The sequence below is a fragment of the Orcinus orca genome, chromosome 8 (genome assembly GCF_937001465.1).
Source record: "Orcinus orca chromosome 8, mOrcOrc1.1, whole genome shotgun sequence".
Taxonomy (NCBI): domain Eukaryota; kingdom Metazoa; phylum Chordata; class Mammalia; order Artiodactyla; family Delphinidae; genus Orcinus; species Orcinus orca.
Window position 1 is genome coordinate 69,093,063 of NC_064566.1, and position 20,789 is coordinate 69,113,851.

General features: G+C 36.6%; 1 protein-coding gene across 6 annotated transcripts in view; it reads left to right on the top strand.

The window, feature by feature from the left end:
* Positions 1-20,789, top strand: part of DEUP1 (deuterosome assembly protein 1) — a 103,860-nt gene that overhangs the window by 17,212 nt on the left and 65,859 nt on the right. For 5 of the 6 annotated variants that reach the window (XM_033431926.2, XM_033431927.2, XM_049713648.1 and 2 more), the window contains exons 3-4: positions 13,876-14,047; positions 15,440-15,535. In XM_033431926.2, the coding sequence (XP_033287817.1) occupies positions 13,876-14,047; positions 15,440-15,535 (268 nt within the window). Of the gene's footprint in view, positions 1-13,875; positions 14,048-15,439; positions 15,536-17,668; positions 17,768-20,789 lie in introns of those variants that run through there. The other variant, XM_049713649.1, reaches the window with a different exon arrangement.

The following is a 20,789-nucleotide window of genomic DNA, read 5'->3' on the forward strand; positions in this document are numbered from 1 at the left end:
CAGAAGCCAAAGCCCTGAAACAAGGATTTGGATACAAGTAGTTTATTTGGGAGATGAAAGTATGGTCTATTAGTTTCCTATGACTGCTGTATAACAAACTCAGTGGCTTAAAACAACTAAAATGCATTTACTCACAGTTCTGTGGTCTGGAAGTCCAAAATCAGTGTCACTGGCCAAAATCAAGGTGTCAGCAGGGCTGCATTCCCTCCAGATGCTCTAGGGGAGAATCCATTCCTTGCTTCTTCAGGCTTCTGGTGACTGCCAGCATTCCTTGGCTTGTGGCTACATCACTCTGATCCTTAAGGCCAGCATCTTCACATCTGTGTCTGATTCATCTTCATATCCCCTTTTCTTGTGTGTGTCAAATTTCCCTCTGCCTCTTTCTTAGGGCCCACCCAGATAATGTAGGATAATCTCCCCATCTCAAGACACTTAATTTATACAAAGAACTTTCTTCCAAATAAAATAACATGAACAGGTTCTGGGGACTCAGACCTTACATCTTTGGTGGCCATTTTTCAGCCTATCACCTGTAGGGTTGGGGAAGTAAAACAAGGAAAGGCAGGTTATCAAACCAAGTACCATTGAGGGTGACTGGAGCAAAATCCTGATGGGGAAACTCTGGAACCCAGTATAAATCACACTCCTCAGAGTTCTTCCATCCAAGAAGCAAATGAATGTTTATACACCAGTAACCGACAGTTATTGGTTGAAGGTTGCTCCTGGGACAGCTTCAATTCCCTTTCACTGCTGGCCTATCACACAGGAGGCAAAGAGGACTCCAGTAGCAAGAGAAGACACTTAGGCAAAGAAATGCAGGTTCTGTCCACTGGAAGTCAGGCTGAGTGCCCTGAAGTGGTAAGTGTGAGAGATGTGTGGGACACCAACAGCAACTGCCGTGGCCTTCTTTTCAACAGCTTCACGGCAACTTCCGCTTACATTTCATAGGCCAGATTTTGTTACATGGCCATGCCTAGCTCCAGGGGAGACTGGGAAATGTAGTTGTTTTTTTCACTGGACACATTTCCACGCTGAATGACATCAGAGCTCTGTTGATATGGAAGAAAGGAAAGCTGGATGTTGAGTAGGCAACTAGCCACATAGGAGATAAGGATGGAAGCAGACAAGAGATAAGGATGACTCAGACTAGGGTTTTATCACTGGATATGGTAAGAAGTAGTCAGAATTTAGTATACTGGAGGCAGTGCCAATAGGACTATGGTTCTGGGGTTTGAGGAAAACCCAAATCTAGAATCATGAAGAGTTTTTTATCTTGAGTAACTGTAACTATGGTGCCAATTAAAGAAATGGAGTGGACTGGAGTGGGAGCAGGTTTGTGGCACAGGGAGTCTAGCATTCGGCTTTGAACTTGTGAAGATTGAGATGCCTATAGACGCCTATGGGAATGTCAGTGTTGAATAGGTAGTTGGTTAGAGAAGTCCGGAGCTCAGCAGCTCAGGCTGCAGATACAGATTTGGAAGTTACCAGAACAAGCTGGCATTAGAAGTTTCATTAGAAATTTCTAACATTTAGGGAACAGTATATTTCTTAGTTTTCTAGCATTGGAAAAACAGATTTTATCAGTGTTTGCCTAATTCTTCACTGTTAGGATCCAGTGAAATAGACGGCTGTAGTTTTAAATAGAAAAAGGGTAAAGTGACTGTCCTCGCATGTACTAACACTGCAGTCTCTCATCAGATAGACCTTTTGGCAGGAGGGAATTTTAATTGTCTTAAGAGACTGGCTCATAGAATCCATACTTATGGTTATTAGTGGAAGTCAATCATTAAATATTTAAATGTTTAAATAGTCAAAAAAATTACAAAGGGTAATTATAGATGTTGAAAATGGGATAGCAATATACGTCAGATACAAATTTGATTTTGGGTTCATACTTTTTCAGTGGCTTTATAATATGTCCAGATTTGCTTTACTTTCAACCTCTCCCATAGGCTTGAGAAAAGAAATATAAAAAAAAAACAAAAAAATCTAAGCTAATGCGTGTGTAAATATTTATTTACTATTAATTGTATCCTATGTTTGTATGTATTAATATGGAATAATTTTTCAGATAATTATTTATGCTTCTAGATGATTGTAGAAATCACCCTGAAGAAAGAGGGTTAGTGCTTGCTAACATTTCACTGTCTCCTTACCTCATTCGATCTGTGAACCAAGATGTTACTCAGAATGTGAATAATTATCATAGAAAAGTTTCAAGAAAAAGTTTATCTGTAATGTAGATCTTTAAACAGAATTTCCATTCCCTTTAGAACATAAAAAAAATGAGATTTTAAATTTGTATATTCCTAGAATTCTTATAAAACATTGATAGAGACTTGAAAGCTATGACATTGCATTTTCTTTCTATAAACATCTTTTTTTGATGATTATAATGAAGGCTTTAGAATAAGGCCTTTATAAGTACAGTTAAGCATGCTTTATTGGAATAGTGGGATTTACACCTCCTCCACATCCTAACATTAAGCTTGTCACAAATGAGAGCAAAGAATGGGCTGAATATGAGCCACCATCTCAAATATGCAATAAGAATAGGCATTGCAATGCTAGTATGTCAGCAAACACTCATGGTGACAGTAAATAACATTTTTTGGACAACAAAAAAAAGTGCTTGAGAAAAAGCTACTTTTAACTATAATTCAATGATTAATTTTGAACAAGGACAACCATGAAACTATGACCTAAAAATCATAAAGTGATAAATCTTTCATTTACTGTTTTAGGAGAGACAGTTGACTAAAGAGCAGGCTGACACCACAGACATGTCTACAAAAGTGAGTTCTAGGAGTTCTGCTGGAGTCTCTCTCATTTGGTTCTAATTATGTTTCAGGTGTAGTACAGAATGTGACGTGCAAATAGGAGTTGTGAGCCACCACAGAAATGTTCAATTCTATTTATTATTATTTTTGAAACTGAAAAAACAGTTTATCCATTTCTCCTACCTCCACCTCTTGCCTCTGGCCACCACCAATCTGTTACCTGTATCTATGAGTTTGGTGTATATATACATATATCTTATATATATATATATATATATCTTAGACTCCACATATAAGAGAGTACATATGGTATTTGTCTTTCAGTGTCTGACTTATTTCACTTAGCATAATACCCTCAGGGTTCATCCATGTTGTTGCAAATGGCAAGATATCACTCTTTTATGTGGCTGAATAATATTCCATTGTGTGTGTGTGTGTCTATACACACACACACATATACATACATGTACCACATCTTCATCCATTTATCCATCAATGGACGTTTACTTTGTTTCCATAACTTGGCTATTGTTAAATAATGCTGTAATGAACATGGGGATGCATATATCTTTTCAAGTTAGTGTTTTCATTTTCTTCAGATAAATGCCCAGAGGTGTAATTGCTAGATCGTATGGTAGTTCTAGTTTTAATTTTTTGAGGAACCTTCATACTGTTTTCCATAAAAACTGTACCAATTTACATTCCCACCAACAGTGTACAAGTGTTCTCTCTTCTCCACATCCTTGCCAACACTATATATTTCTAGTCATTTTGATAATAGCCATTCTGACTGGTGTGAGGTGATATCTCATTGTGGGGTTTTTTTGCATTATGTTTAACGATTAGTGATGTAGATTAATGATAAAGAGCATTTTTCATGTGTCTTTTGGACATCTGTATGTCTTTTTTGGAAAAATGTTTATTCAGATCTGCTTTTTTTTTTTTTTTTTTTTTTTTGCGGTATGGGGGCCTCTCACTGTTGTGGCCTCTCCCGTTGTGGAGCACAGGCTCCAGACGCACAGGCTCAGTGGCCATGGCTCACGGGCCCAGCCGCTCCGTGGCATGTGGGATCTTCCCGGACCGGGGCACGAACCCGTGTCCCCTGCATCGGCAGGCGGACTCTCAACCACTGCACCACCAGGGAAGCCCCAGATCTGCTCATTTATTAATCATATTTTTTTGTATTGAGTTGTATTAGTTGTTTATATATTTTGGATATTTGCAAATGTTTTCTCCATTTTCATTTTGTCAATGATTTCCTTTGCTATGCAGAAACTTTTTAGTTTGATGTAGTCCCACTTGTTTATTTTTGCTTTTGTTCCTTGTACTTTTGGTGTGAGAATCAAAAAATCATCGTCAAGGCATAATGTCAAAGAGCTTTACCACCTGTTTTCTTCTAGGAATTTTATAATTTCGGGTCTTACACTCCAGTCTTTAATCCACTCTGAGTTAATATTTGTGTATAGTGTAAAAGTATTAGTCCAGTTTCAATCTTCTGCATGTGGCTGTCCAATTTTCCCAAAACCATTTATAGAAAAGACTGTCCTTTCCCCATTGTGTATTCTTGGCTACTTTGTCATCAGTTATCTAGCCATATATGCTTGGGTTTATTTCTGGGCTCTTTATTTTGTTCCTTTGATCTGTGTGTCTGCTTTTCTCTGAATATCATACTGTTTAAATTACTATAGCTTGTAATGTAGTTTGAAATTAGAGAGTGTGATACCTTCAGCTTTGTTCTTTCTCAAGCTTGCTTTGGCTATTTGGGGTCTTTTATGGTTTCATACAAATTTTAGGATTATTTGTTCTATTTCTGTGAAAAATTCCATTGGGATAGGGATTTTGATAGGGATTGCATTGAATCTGTAGATTGATTTGGGTGGTATGCACATTTTAACAATATTAATTCTTCCAATCCATGAGCATGGAATATCTGTCCATTTACTTGTATTGTTTTCAATTTCTTTAAGGTCTTGTAGTTTTCAATATACAGGTCTTCCAACTCCTTGGTTAAATTTATTGCTAGGTATTTTATTCTTTTTTGATGCAATTGTAAATGGGATTGTTTGCTTAATTTCTCTTTCTGATAATTCATTATTAGTTTATTTAAATACAACAGATTTTTGTATATTGATGTTGTATCCTACAATTTTACTGAATTTGTTTATTAGTTTTTTGATGGAGTCTTTATACTATATATATATATATATATATACATATATATATATATATATACGTATATATATATATATATATATAGTGTCATCTTAATAGAGTGACAGTTTTACTTCTTCCTTTCCAATTTGGATGCCTTTTATTTCTTTTTCTTGCCCAATTATTCTGGCTAGGACTTCCAATGCTAAATTTAATAAAAGTGGTAAGAGTAGGTATCCTTTTCTTGTTCCTGATCTTAGAGGAAAAACTCAGCTTTTCACCATTGAGTATGATGTAGGCGTGTCACATATGGCCTTTATTATGTTGAAGTTCTTTTGTATGTCCCCTCTGTACCCACTTTATTGAGGGGTTTTGTCATAATGGATGTTGAATTTTGTCAAATGCTTTTTCTGCATCTATTGATATGATCATATGATTTTTATCCTTTATTTTGTCTATGTGACATATCACAGTGACTGATTTGTGGTTGTTGAATCATCCTTGCATCCCTAGAATAAATCCCACTTGATCGTAGTGTATGCCTGTTGAATTTGGTTTGCTAATATTTTGTTGAGGATTTTGCATTTGTGTTCACCAGGTAATTTTCTTTTCTTGTGACATTCTCGTCCGGTTTCAGTATCAAGGTAATGCTGGCCTCATAAAATGAGTTTGGAAGAGTTCCCTCCTCCTTTTTTTTGGAAGAGTTTGAAAAGGATTGGCATTAATTCTTTGAATGTTTGGTAAAATTCACCAGTGAAGCCATCTGGTTCTGGACTTTTGTTTGTTGAGAGGTTTTTGATTATTGATTCAATCTCTTTACTAGCAGTCAGTCTGTTTAGATTTTTTATTTCATTATGATTCAGTCTTGGTAGATTGTATATTTCTAGGAATTTATCCATTTCTTCCAGATTGTCCAATTTGTTAGTGTATGATTTTTCATAGTAGTCTCTTATGATCTGTTTATTTCTGTGGTATCAGTTATAATATCTCCTTTTTCATTTCTGATTTTGAGTCCTCTCTTTTTTTCTTGGTGAGTCTAGCTAGAGGTTTGTCAATTTTATTTATCTTTTTCACAGAACCAGCTTAGTTTCACTGATCTTTTTTTATTGTCTTTTTAATCTCTATTTCACTTACTTCTGCTCTAATCTTTTTATTTCCTTCCTTCTACTAACTTTGGGTTTTGTTTGTTCTTTTTCTAGTTCCTTGAGGTGTAAAGTTAGATTGTTTATTTGAGACTTTTTTTTTCTTGAGGTAGGTATTTATAGCTAAAACTTCCCTCTTAGGACTACTTTTGCTGCATTCCATAAATTTTGTATGTTACATACCCATTTTCATTTGTCTCAAGGTATTTTTTACTATCTCTTTTTATTTCTTCTTTGAACCTTTGGTTATTCAGTAGCATGTTGTTTAATATCCACACATTTGTGAATTTTCCAGTTTCCTTGTATAATAAATTTATAGTTTCATAACACTGTGGTCAGAAAAGTTGCTTGATATGACTTCAGTCCTTTTAAATTTAGTAAGACTTGTTTTGTGACCTAACATATGATCCATGTACACTTGAGAAGACTGTGTTTTTGTTGCTTTTGGATAGAGTATTTTATAAATATCTATTAAGTCCATCTGGTCTAATGTGTTGTTTAAAGGCTGATGTTTTTTAATTGATTATCTGTCTGGATGATCTATCCATTAATGTAAGTGGAGTATTATAGTGTCCTGTTAGTGTATTGCTGTCTATTTCTCCCTTTAGGTCTGTTAATATTTGCTTTATATATTTAGGTGCTCCTACGTTGGGTGTGTAAATATTTACAAATGTTATATCTTCTTGTTGGATTGACTTCTTTATCATTATACAGTGCCCTTTTTTGTCTCTGTTACAGTCTTTGTTTTAAAGTCTATTTTGTCTGATAAAAGTATAGCTACTCCAACTTTTTTTTCAGTTTCCATTTGTATGAGATATCTTTTTCCATCCCTTCACTTTCAGTCTATGTGTGTTCTTACATCCTAAATGAGTCTCTTGTAGGCAGCATATAGATGGGCCTTATTTTCTTATCTGTTCAGCCACTCTGTGTCTTTTGATTGGAGAATTTAGTCCATTTACATTTAAAGTAATTATTTTTTTTAATTTTAAAAATTATTTTTATTTATTATTTATTCATTTTGCCTGTGCTGGGTCTCAGTTGTGGCATGTGGACTTCTTAGCTGTGACATTCAGACTCTTAGTTATGGCATGAGGGCTTCTTAGTTGTGGCATGTGGACTTCTTAGTTGTGGCGTGCAGACTCTTAGTTGCAGCATGTGAACTCTTAGTTGTGGCATGCATGTGGGATCTAGTTCCCTGACCAGGGATGGAATCCAGGCCCCTGTGTTCGGAGTGTGGAGTCTTACCCACTGGACCACCAGGAAAGTCCCTAAAGTAATTATTAATAGCTGTGCACTTACTGCCATTTTGTTAATTGTTTTCTAGCTGTTTTTACAGTTCCTCTCTGTTCCTTTCTTCTTCTCTTGCTCTCTTCCTTTGTGATTTGATGACTTTTTTTAGTGGTATGCTTATATTCCTTTATCTTTTGGGTATTTACTATAGGTTGTTGCTTTGTGGTTACCATGAGGTTTACATGTAACAATTGCTATCTATAACAGTTGATATAAAGTTGATAATAACTTAAGTTTGATACCATTGTAAAGCTTAACATTCTTACTCTTTCCCTTGCTGCATTTAATGTTTTTGATGTCACATTTTACATCTTTTCATCTTGTATATCCCTTAATTGTTGTAATCATAGTTATTTTTACTACCTGTTTTTGAATCTTCTTACTAGCTTTATAAGTGATTAACTCACTACCTTTACTATATATTTATCTTTCCAGTGAGATTTATTCTTTCATATGTGTTCTTGTTATTAATCAGTGCCCTTTCTTTTCAGCTTCAAGAAGTTCCTTTAACATTTCCTGTCAGGCCAATTTAGTGGTGATGAACTCCTTTAGCTTTTGCTTTTCTGGAAAATTCTTTATATCTTTTCTGAATGATAACTTTGCTGGTTAGAATAGTCTTGGTTGAAAATTTTTTTCTTTCACCACTTTGAATATATTGTGGCACTATACATTTAGTAGAACTAAATAATAGTAATATAACTAAGACAGATAGTATGTTAATACATTTTTAAAATGAGTTTTATTAGAATATTTTGAAAAAGGTAAGACCTGATAAGATTGCTCATCAGCCTTTTGGAAACTCATTTTCTTAGGCTTGTCCATGTTGCATGAAATAGTGTCCTCTTTATTTTTTCTCCCTGCTTCCCTTCCTCTCTCCCTCCCCTTTCTCCGTGATGACTTCTATATTTGTTTTTTAAGGCAGAGCCCCTCTTCTCTCTCCCAAGGTGAAGATCCATTTCTGTCAGACATCTCTCATGTCCTAAACTGAACTCACTCTTTTTTTTTTTTTAAATAGACCTGTTATCCCCTTCTGTTTTCCAGACTGGTGATGTATAGACTGACTCTACATTTCAGTTTGCCGAGAACAGCCACTGTTTATACCTGTTGTCCTGGAATAATTAATATTAGTGCCCCTTTCACTTTTAAAATTGTCCTGGGTTGGATAACAAATCATGTGGTCACCATAGCTATCTGTCTGATGAAGGTCTGCCTTTTAAGAATCAGCACCTGGGCTTCCCTGGTGATGCAGTGGTTGAGAGTCCGCCTGCTGATGCAGGGGACACGGGTTCGTGCCCCGGTCTGGGAAGATCCCACATGCCGCAGAGTGGCTGGGCCCGTGAGCCATGGCTACTGAGCCTGCGCGTCCGGAGCCTGTGCTCTGCAATGGGAGAGGCCACAACAGTGAGAGGCCTGTCTATCGCAAAAAAAAAAAAAAAAAAAAGAATCAGCACCTAAGCCCATTGTTAAAGGACTTTGGGGTGACATATATTACATGTATCTTACTCTAGCCCCTTTTACTCTGAATGGCTCTCTCCACATTCCATTCCCCTGCCCTTTCCCAACACACTTGCCACTACTGCCTCCATTTACATCACCAGCTTTCTAGTTTGCTCTCTCTTCATCTCCAAATAATGATGTCCTGATATTTTAACTCTAGGATCCCCAGACTGATATGTTACCCTGCAAGTCTCAATGTGCCCCCTCCTTTCTGGCTTAATGCATTCAGACTGCTGTCCTGACCTCAGGATTTTTCTCTTGTGAATTGCTCCCAAGGATAAACCCAATAGTTAGGGCGGGGGTTTACATGTCTTAAGTAGTGTTATCCAGCACAATCCAACCAGTCTCCAATGCTGAAAGATTCAGAGAATTTTTTTTTTCTTTTTTAGCTCCTCAGTCAACTTTTCTAAACTTGGAATAATAAGGTCTACTTTATGGGATGTTATGAGGATTCATGACAGGAAGTACAGGAAAGTAATTAGCATAGTGTTAGTCAGCATTTGACTAAAGGAAGAAATAAAAATATAAATGATGTACTGTCCAGTTATGGAGGAGGCTAAACTAAGCCTTTTGTATTTTATTTTAAAGTTCACTAGATTTTGGAACAGATATTGATACTGAGACAGCTGAACTGCTATTAATTATCTCTGAGAAACTGAAGAAGGGAAAATATACTACAAGATTAGACAATTGACTTTCAAAAGGGAGTATTAAATATGACCAAAAGCTGAATTTGATGTAAAAGTGTGTTTGACTAAATCTTAGGTAAGACTCTGGAAAAGATTATCAGTGGTTTGTGAGCATCCAGAAGAGGAAGCAGTGACCACCAGGACTCAGCGTGGATGCGCCTGGACCACTGCATGCTAGACCAGCCTTGCTTCAAAGTGCATATATGCTGGTACATCAGAGAACATATAGACAGAGATGTACTTGGGCTTTGGCATATTTTATAGGGCTTTTCACCACATATTTTGTGGGAGAAAAAAGTAAGGTTAATTAACTGGACTAACATCTGATTATAATAAAAGAAATAATCAACAGATCACTGTGACCCTGAAGGGCTTGATAATGGAAGGCCAGAGGGCTCTGTCCTGTCTCCTGTCCTTTATGACATTTAACAATCACTTCTATGGAAAAAAAACTGTATATGTAAAACAAGTAATGCTGACACAAAATTGGGAGGTATAGTGAATATATTCTCTGACAGTACCAGGATCACAAAATATATGTTCAGGTGTTACCTCTTTTCAGGAAGGCTTCTGTGATAGTCCACGCTGTCCAATACCCAAGGGGTATTCGGGCCCCTCCTTTCTGTTCCCAAAAGAACTGTATGTATTCATCAATCTGTTACTGTACCTGCCTGCCTTGCAAGTCTTCCTATACACAGGCAGTTGGTCTTGTGTCTCTATCTTCCTAGTTCCTCTCACAGTGGGGAGAAGTCACCTGTGAATGTTTGCTTCCTTAAAGAATCAGTGATGACAACCTACATCGAGGCTGAAACTGTAACACTGAAATGTAATGAAAATAAATATAAATCCCTGCCCTTGGAGCATCCCCCAAAATGAAACAATCACAAGATAGTGAGTAGGTGGCTCTACTCAAAGCATTCATGAAAAGGAAAAAGCGTGTTTAGCAAGAAAAAACTGGCCTTAAAAGTCATATGATATCACTGCTTTACCCTTCCCCCTCCCAAATTCAAAGCTAAGGTGATCTTCATCTGCTTGAATGAAAGTATGTATCACCTAAAACAAAGGATGTGAGAGTCCCTCTCTGAGCTAATTAGACCATACCTTGGGTACCATGTTAAAGTTCTGAACAATACATTTCAAGGAGGAAATCGACAAACAGGAAGGAACTTGTTCAGAGGAGAGCCGCCAGGATTATGAAGGTTCTGAAAATCTTAAAATAGTCATTCATTTCTTCAACTAATACACAGTTCAACAACTGTATATTAAGCATGTAGTATTTCCTAGACAGTATACTAGGTAGTGAATGGTAGAGAAAAAAAAAATCTCTACAAGCAATTGAAGGAAATAAAGATAACTTGTGAAAATAAACAAAGACCACCCAATAAGAACAAATGAAGGCTATTTATTCAAAGATTTCTATAAAAAGGGAGTCAGCTATCACTTGCATTTGGCAGACTCAAAGACAGGCAGGAGAGTGGGAAGGCTTAACAGTGAAAAACCAGAAGGCTTCAGGTATGCCTCAGCCCTAGGCTGTCGACATGGGGAAGCTAGAGGCAGGATCGTTAGAAGCAGGGCCTCCTATGTGATTGGTTTGGGGAACATATTTGCCTTTCTCTGGTTGGTCCTGAGTTGGAAGTGGAGGCAAAATTGGGGAAGCTGTCAGTCATTGACCAAGTCTTGACCATTCTAGGACTGTTGCCGCAAAGGTTTTGGGTCAGAATCCATTACCGTATATTCTGGCATTGTCTGTTAGTATGTTCAGTCTCAAATATTGAACATTGAGAAGACTCAGGGAGAATCTGGAGGTACACTGATAACTGTATTCAGCATATTGATAACTGTATTCAAGTATTTTATAGTCTACAGTGTTGAAAAGGCATTTGTTCTCAGTGGTTACAATGGATCAAATTAGGACCAGTGGATGAAAAAGTTCTTCAGTATAAGAAAGAACTTTTAAAAACCCACTTCTGTCTAGATGCAATCTCAGACAGTGGTTACCTGCTAAAGGAAAAGTTCAGACCTAGGCTGGGTGACCTCTTGGCAGTGATATTACAAAACAGATCACAAACTTTGGCATGCACCAAGTGGCATGTACTTGATACCTTTGTTACTAATGCAGAATCTGAGCTCTGTCCTAGATTTGCTGAATCTGATCAGTGGGGTATGATAGATGATTCTCTCCAGAAACATTTGTGGAAGGTATGCAAACACTGAATGGGTAGTTGGACTAGATGACTTGTAAAAGCCCTTCCACCTTGAAGTCTAATATTCTGACTTTTGCATATCATAGTCATAACCAGGAAATAAACACTTTGTTCACTTATTTAACAATACCAATTGAGTAGCTCATATTATGCCACACTCTACTTTAGGCCTATATTTTAATTCTATTAGTATGGTACATTCCTATATGCCAAGGAGATAGTAATGGAAAAAACTCATTTGTTGACTCTTCAGAGATTTATTGAGCATCTGCTATGTGCTGGAGCACTGTGCTAAGCCTTGGGGAGATGGTGATGAACAAGACTGATGTAGTCCTTTTTCTTTCAGAGCTTACACCAGCAGAAATAAATAGACAACATGTATTTACAGTAAAGGGTGATACATGGTGTTATGAAATAAAAATGGTATGAAAACCATTCTTTTCGTTCTGTTTTTTTTTCCCCACATCAGAACTCCAACCAAAATCCAATCAAGCTTTTTATAGAGGAACAGTATTTCCTTTCCTCAGACTTGTTTTAGGTTTTAAGTAAAAATTGAGAGCCTTTGGGCCTTAGCCCAGGAATGTTAGAAGACTTAAGAATGGCATTTTGTACTTAAAACCTCTGTGGTGTCAAAACTGGTGAATCTGCTGTTGAATAAGCCAATCAAAGGGACATCTCTTGTTCAGGATGATTCTGGGTACTTGAGAAAGGGATTCTGGAAATTCTGAGTTCTTTGAGTTCAAATACCTATTTCTAAACCTATTGCAACAGAGCTAATTTGTACTACATTTTTCAAGCAAGTTCTTATGCAAAACACCATGTCTTTTGCTGTGTGGTATACAGGAAGGAGCTTAATTAAGATGGGAAGCAGCCATCTAAGATCTAGTTCTGGCTCTTCCATTAATTAATGTGTGACCTTGATATCGCTGGGCTTCAGTTTTTTAAAAATGCTAAATGATCCTTAATTAGCCCTAAAATTCTGATTTGGTGAAACTAAATGGAGGAAATGATGTCTTTTACACCTGCCTCTCCTGCCTTCCTCCCAGCTACGCAAATATATTGGAAGCCCTATCAGCACCATTGAATGGATACTGAAGTAACTTGCTTTTCTCATCTGGACATTTGTGTGTTCTTTAAGCTGAAGTCTGAGGCTTCAACATCTACCTGCTTATCCAGGCTGAATGACTGGATTTATACCAGGTCCTTGCGGAATGCTTCAGCTTCTATGAAGGAGAACCCTGCCCTGGGAGCACTTAGCAATCTCTCCAACTCTCGGTCTCTATAATTCTAGTTATCATCAAGCGTCTTGTTTCAAACACGGTAGACCTTCCTAGACTCAAAATATTACCACTTTTCTGACTAATAGTATCCCCATTGTCTAAAATCTTACATTACTCTGCCCACACCTGCCCACTTAGATTCCTTCCAAAGAGATACCACCAGCCAGATCACACCAAGTTTCTCTCCCGAAGGAGCAGCAGTGTAGCCCAGATAGTACATTTGAATCTGGTCCTACCTAGCCTGGGCTTATTCCTCTCTCCCTGGCAGGCACAATTGAAGCCCCAGCTGACCTGCCGTCAAACCTCCTCAACTTATGATAAGCACATAGGTATATGTATATTTACATGTAAGAGCATGGAATCATTTTTCATAATTAGAATTTTCCTTCGAATTAGCCCACTCTAAAATTAATTAATTAATTAATTTATTATTTTTAAACTAACTTTCTTTATTGTGACCTTATTTCTGATGTAATCCACACAATATTTTTTCATTTTAGGACTCCCTTGTCTAAGTCAAAACTTTTGGGTCAGGGAGATCCATGCATTACCACCAGTACATAAGAGAAATGCAGGCAGTGACTTTATCAATATATTGCATTATATTATGGCAGCAACTGTACTTTTTAAAATGCCTTTGAAAAGTATGTACACTGTTAGCTCTGAAATTAGCTTTTAGTTTTAATTTAAAACGTTAACCTCTGGTTTTCGGAATTCTTCCTATTTAAATAATTGAACAATTTGAGGAAATAATGATCAAGCTATTCAAAGCAAGACCATAATTTTTCTTGTTCTCACATTTCACTCTTTTTAAATGTATTTTACTTTTCTACAATTGCCAGAGTTTCTCCTTGTGAGGCTGAGCTTCAGGAATTAATGGAACAAATTGACATCATGGTAAACAACAAAAAACTGGATTGGGAAAGGAAGATGCGGGCTCTGGAGACACGATTAGATCTACGGGATCAAGAGTTGGCAAGTGCACAAACTTGTTTAGAACAGAAAGGTCAAGAGGTACTGCATAGATGTGTTAATAAATTGTTAATTCCTCAGACTGTTATAAATAGTATTTGTCCTGTCCAAATATATTTTTCATTACACATACTTTTTATCGGGCATCAGCAATAGCATTTATAGCTTGAAATTCTGTCACAGTGTGCTAAATGTATTCTATCAAATAAGCGGCAAGCAGAGCTTAAACTGGTAGTAATTTGCCAATGCAGACAGAAATAGAGTCTAGTCAATGTCATCTAGGAAAGTGAACAAACATTCAATATGTATGTGAAATAAATGCTGTTTGCAAGCAAAGATGTGCCTTTGCTGCTGTAGAAACAAAGTAGTCAACAAAGCTGTGCCTTTGGATGAGGCAGAGTTCAGGAGCATTTGCCTTTTCTCATCTGCTAGAAAAATCTTTCCTAAAAGAAGTAAAAGGTAAAGCCTTGATTGCAGAACAAGAGAGAAAACAGTTTGGTGAAGGGAGTGTGTGTGTACCTGGGCGCCCACTTGGGAGGAATGCCCTGGGCCCCGGTGAAGGTGCTTGTGGCCAAGCTGGTGATGGTAGAAGGAGGTCTGAGTGCTCTCGGGCCTGCAGAGGAGTTCAGGAAAGGCATACGCTTCACCTGATGTGGACTTTCATGTCTGTGAATTTTTCTTTGGGGTGAGGCATAAGAAACATGTTTACTGATCACATGCTAATAACTAAAACATCAAGTCAACTTGTTCAGTGGCCGTTTTTCTACCTCTAATGGCCTCTCAATGGAACTTAGTTTTTTGTCATGGTTAACTAAGTTAATGTTTGGCCTAGTTAGTTATCAATAGAGGCAGGTCATAAGACCTGACATATGGAAGGGACTATTTTCTCATTTTTGTACCTGTCACAATACAGATGTGCGAGCAGGGGCCTCGCCTACTTTTTAAGCAGACAAATTCTGTAAGCCAAATCCCTAAGAACTCCTCTTAGACATTTTTCTTTTTCTTTTTAATTTGTTAGTCCTTATAAAAATGTAACAATTATTCCACAACACCACTAAAACAGAGCTCCCATTGAAGGTAGTAGCACCTAAAATAAAGGCTGAAGTGTGTCTGCAGGGGTTCTGCCCCAGGAACGATGACATAAGCCTCCCAAAAAGACAATGCGAAGTAAATTTTAAATCTTGCTTTAGAATGTGCCAGCGAGAAGGATCTTTTGTCAAACATCCATACCATACTGTCTTAATGTGTACCCAGTGGAATAGTGCTAGCTACATTTGGTTTCTGTGAATTTAATTATTAATAACTATTCTAAGAACCACAGTACAAATATTTATTCTTGGTACAGCAGTTTTATTTGAACTGTACTCCTCTTTTGTACATTTTCTGATTTTGTCAGGCAAAATTTAGAAAAATTAAATTTTATTCTTAATTCAGGTGGGGTTACTTAGACAGAAGTTGGACAGTTTGGAAAAATGTAACTTAGCAATGACTCAGAATTACGAAGGACAACTACAAACCCTAAAAGCTCAAGTAAGGAAACTTATTCCAATTTAATATTATATGTTTTGGTATATGTTTTGACCTATAAAATTGTGTTAATTTTGTTAAAATGAATTATTTTTAGTACAAGCAAAAGTTCTAGTATTTCAACTACAGGTTATATGTTTGGCCCTGTCTTTCATTGTTTTATGTGTATTGATTTTGTCTCTTTTATTAGATTGTCAGCTCTGTATCCCTTTAACTCTTAGCACAGTGCTAGACTAATGGCTTTCTATTTATCAAGTGATTAGTAGGTTAATTATATCATGATAATTAGCTTTGTGAACAACAACAACAAAGTATTATCTTTTGTAGTCACTACTTCCTAATAGGGGTGTCCTTTCTTCTATGGCAATTTAAAATATGGAGGTTTGCTCTTATGAAATAGATATTTGAAAGAACAAAACTGGTCTTTATTGCTTTATTACTGGTAGGGCTGTTTCATAAATGAGAAGGCTTCTGCATATATGATGAGAGGGATACTGATTTCTTTCTGATTTATCCCTATATTATACTCCCCACTGTGCTAGGAAGCAAAAAGTCTTCTCTTTCTTCCCACAGGTGACACATAGGGCAATAAGCATCTGAGCATCTCAGGTCTCATAGGTACTGTATCCTTGCTTCACTTAGTAAATTAATCAATGGGAAATATGGTTTGATTATGAATTTTACTTTACAACCAGCTTTCTCTGGAGTGCAGAGATTTCACAGATGTTAATATAGTTAAAAGAGCCCAAAGAAGTTAAAGTTCCTCCTTATGTACCTTTTTAGGGAGGTGATCAGCCATTACAATAGGAATATGAAGCATTTGATTCCACTTAATGGGTATGATCTTACAAGACTAGCTCTTAAGTCTACCTAGATATTTTGCCTGCAATTTAAATAGCTGCTGCTAGATGGTAGCTTGAATTATGAAACTTTATATGGGTTTTCCTAGTTAAGACTCTAAGCATTTAACACTTAAGTCAATCAACCTTACTTTTTCTATAAAGATGAAGCTCTAACATAGCAACATAAATATTGAATCACTATAATTTTTCAGTATAAACAAAGAGATCACAACCTGGAATAAGTTTGAAAAAATACAGAAATCTAGATACAAGTTAAGTACCATCTCTAAATTATATTGAACGAGTTCAGCCGTAGCTTACCAGATCTTTAATTTCTGGATTTTTTTTTCATGTCTGTTGTTAAAAAGTTTTGGGCTTGTTTACAGGCACTGAGCAGTCATTTAATATATGAATCCTTGCCATTTGATACTTTGCAGCTCTATTTTATTACTCAGCTGCCAGCTAGCCAACAAATGTCTTTACGGCAATTTTCACAAAAATTTGTTCTGTGTACTAACACTGAGAGCTTAGGAAATGCTATTTACTCGTCCTCTTCTCCTGGACATTCACAGTGCATAGTAGCGTATTACAGGCTGTGAGAAGTCTTGCTTTAAAAACATCCATTTAGCCTTTTTAATCCATCATTTTTCAAACATATTTGACCATGGAACCCTTTTGTTTTTTAAACTAAAACCAACTAACACCATAGCACAGCTACAATGTAAACACCATAAACAGGTATTTCATAGAATACACTTTGGAAACACTACATTGTTGTTGAGAGAACAGCCATATGCTTCCGGTGCAGTTTTCTGCCTCTCTTTTCTTCTCTGGTTAAAAGAAAGGAAAGGAGAGAGTTAGGGGGGGAAGGCAGAAGAGAAGGAAGAGGAAAGGAGGGAAAAAGACAGAGAGAAAAAGAAAAGTACTATGTATTTGACTTGGTTTGCATAATAACTAGTAATATGTCATTTTTCTAACCAGAAAATGATATCTTGTGGCAAACATGCTTTTGTTGCTGCTGGCTCACTCTACTGCTTCTTTCTTTGAAATTCCTCATTTCTTTACAACCTTATTTCCCTAAAATTTCTTAAGGGTACATTTTACCACACTCTGCCTTAAAAAACTCAACTCTGTCAAAACTTTCTTGTAGAAATTGCTTCCTTTTATAAAATGGGATGTTTTCTTTTCCTTCTAACCATTATAAAACTATAATTATATATATATTTGAGATTTCTACTTCTGGAAAGATGGAGTCAATGTACTTTCCCCTATTCTTCCTGCTAAATGGAACTAGAAATCCTGGGCATTATTTATAAAACAATAAGAAGACTCTGAGAAGTGGAGAGGAAAGACAGACCAACTAGGACCTTGGGACCCAAGGAACAACATGGTGGTGAGTTCCTGGAATTTCTTTTTACCTCTTATATCCCAGACTGGATAACAGAGAAGCCAGCAACCCAGACACTCCAGTGGGCACAATCAAACAAAAAGAGCCCCAAGGAAAGCCTGCTGCCTACAACTGAAAAACCAGAAGAACAGACAACCTACCAAGATTAAACACTTTTAGATAATAACTGCTTGACACTAGCCAAAGGCCACAGAATAAGACTATGGCTGCAAACCCACTTCACCAGCAGAGACTGAGTGGACAGCCTCGGTTCCACCCTTACTATCTATAATGAGGTAACTCAGGCCCCAACCTGGATGGAGTCAGAGAAGACTGAGTGGAAATCCAGGAGTTTCATCGCCACGGGGTGTCAACAAGGCCCTCCCCAGCCCATGGTGTCAGTGGAGACCATGTGGAGAGCCTGGACTTCTCTGCCCATCTGGTGGTGATGAGGCAGCCCTCCTCCTCTTCTCTGGAATGGTATCCAAGGAAGCCTAATGAGGAGTCAGGACATTCACCACCTCTCCATAGTAACAGGGCTACGCCCCTCACTACAGCATCATTGAAGGCCGTGTGAGAAGCAGTAACAAGGCACCTATGCCCCTCCAATCAAAGTGTTGTCAGTGGAAAATGTGGGGAGGCTGAACTCTCACTCCCACTCAGCAGTAATGAGGAATACCTCCTCCCAGTTACCAGCTGAGGCCAAGTTAAGACCTGAACTTTCCCTGCCAGCTGACAGCAACGAGGCAGCATTCTATTTTTCCCTACTGGGATGTTGTCAGAAAAGGACTGCTAAAACACAATATTTAAATAAAATCTACAGTCATGTAACACAATACCCAAAAATGGCCTCAGTTAAAAAATCGCTCATCACACTGAAGACAAGGAAGATCTCAACTTGAATGAGAATAGGCAATCAAGAGACACCAACACTGAGTTGATATAGGTGTTAGAATTATCTGACAAGGAGTTTAAAGCAGCTATTATAAAAATGCTTCAGTGAACAATTACAAACATCCCTGAAACAAATTAAATTAGAACATTTTAGCAAAGAAATAAAACTAAAGAGCAAGCAGTTCGAAATTTTATAACTGAAAAATACAATAACCAAACTAAAAAAATTCAATGGATAGGCTCAAAAGCAGAATGGAGAGGATAGAGGACATAATCAGTGAACTTGAACATAGCAAAATAGAAATTACCCAATCTGAATAACAGAGAGAAAACAGACTAAAAGAAAATGAACCTCAAGGACCTGTAGTATTATTACAAAAGGTTGAAAAATTGTATCATCAGAGTCCCAGAAAAGAGGAGAAAAAAAAGTAGGACTGAAAAAGTATTCAAAGAAGTAATGACTGAAAAGTTTCAAAACCTGGCAAAAGATGTAAATCTACAGATTCAAGAGGCTGTGTGACACTCAAATATGATAAATCCAAACAAATCTACACCAAGACACATCATGGTCAAAGTTCTGAAAACTAAGACGAAGTCTTGGAAACAGGAAGAGAGAAATAACACTTTGCCTATATAGAAAAGCCAATTCAGATAATGGATTTCTTATCAGAGACCACGGAGGCCAGAAGGAAGTGGAATGATTTTCAATTGCTGAAAGAGAAAAAGTGTCAACCCAGAATTCCATGTTCAGAGAAAATATCCTTAAGAATCAAGAGAAATTGAGAAATTCTCAAATGAAGGAAAACTAAGAGATTTTGTCAGTAATAGATCTGCCCTAAAAGGATAGCCAAAGGAAGTTCTCTTGGTAGAAAGGAAATGATAAAGACTTTTGAGACATCAGGAAGGAAGAAAAAAAATGGAAAAAGTGAAAACATGGGTAAATGCAATAGACTTTACTTCTCTGGAGTTTTCTATTGATAAATTGTTTGACAGCTGAAGCAAAAATTATAACAGTGTCTAAAGTGATTCTTAATGTATATTGAGAAATTTCTTAAAGACAATAATGTTAGAAATGGGTCATGGCAAAGGGACATAAAGAGAACTAAGATGCTGCACTTCACTTGAACTGGTAAAATGTTGACACCAGTAGATTGTAATAAGCTATGTATCTATAATATTACACCTAGAGCAATAACTAAAAATGCTATACAAAGAAATACATTCAAAAATACTATAGATAAATCAAAATGGAATTCTAAAAAATGTTCAAAGAACCCAGAGGAAGTCAGGAAAGCTAAAAGAGAGAAAACAAAACCTGGATAACAAACAGAAAACAAAAAAAATGTCAGGCTTCAACCCTAACATAGGAATCATTACATTAAATGAAAATGGTCTAAATACACGTGTTAAAAGATAGAGATTTACAGAGTAAATTTTAAAAATGACCAAACTATATGCTGTGTTCCAGAAACTCACTTCAAATATAACTACATATGTAAATTGAAAGTAAAAAATAGAAAAAACAAAAAAAGATAGAAAAATATATACCCTACAAATATTAATCAAAAGAAAGCAGAAGTGGTGCCAAAATAATTCAATGGAGAAAAAATAGTCTTTTCAACAGTGACAGGACAACTGGATATCCACATGGAAAAGAATTAAGTTCAATCCTTACCATAGACAAAAATTAACTCAAAATGGATCAAAGACCTAAATATAAAAACTAAATCTGTAAAACTCTTAGAAGAAAACATAGGAGTAAATCCTCATGATTTTGGATTAGGCAATAGTTTCTTAGATTTGGCACCAAAAGCACAAGAAAAATTAGGTAAACTTGATTTCATGAAAATTTTAAAAACCTTTGTGCTTCAGAGCACACCAAAAGAAAGTGAAAAGACAACCGACAAAATGGGAGAAAACATTTGCAAATCATATATTTGATAAGGGACTAGTGTCCATAATTTAAAAAAAAAAAAACTCTTACTAGTCAACAGTAAAAAGAAGACCAAATTTTAAAATGGGCATAGGTATAAATAGGCATTTCTCCAAAGGAGATATATAAATGACCAATAAGCACATGAAAAAGTGCTGAACATCATTAGTCATTAGGGAAATGCAAATCAAAACCATAATG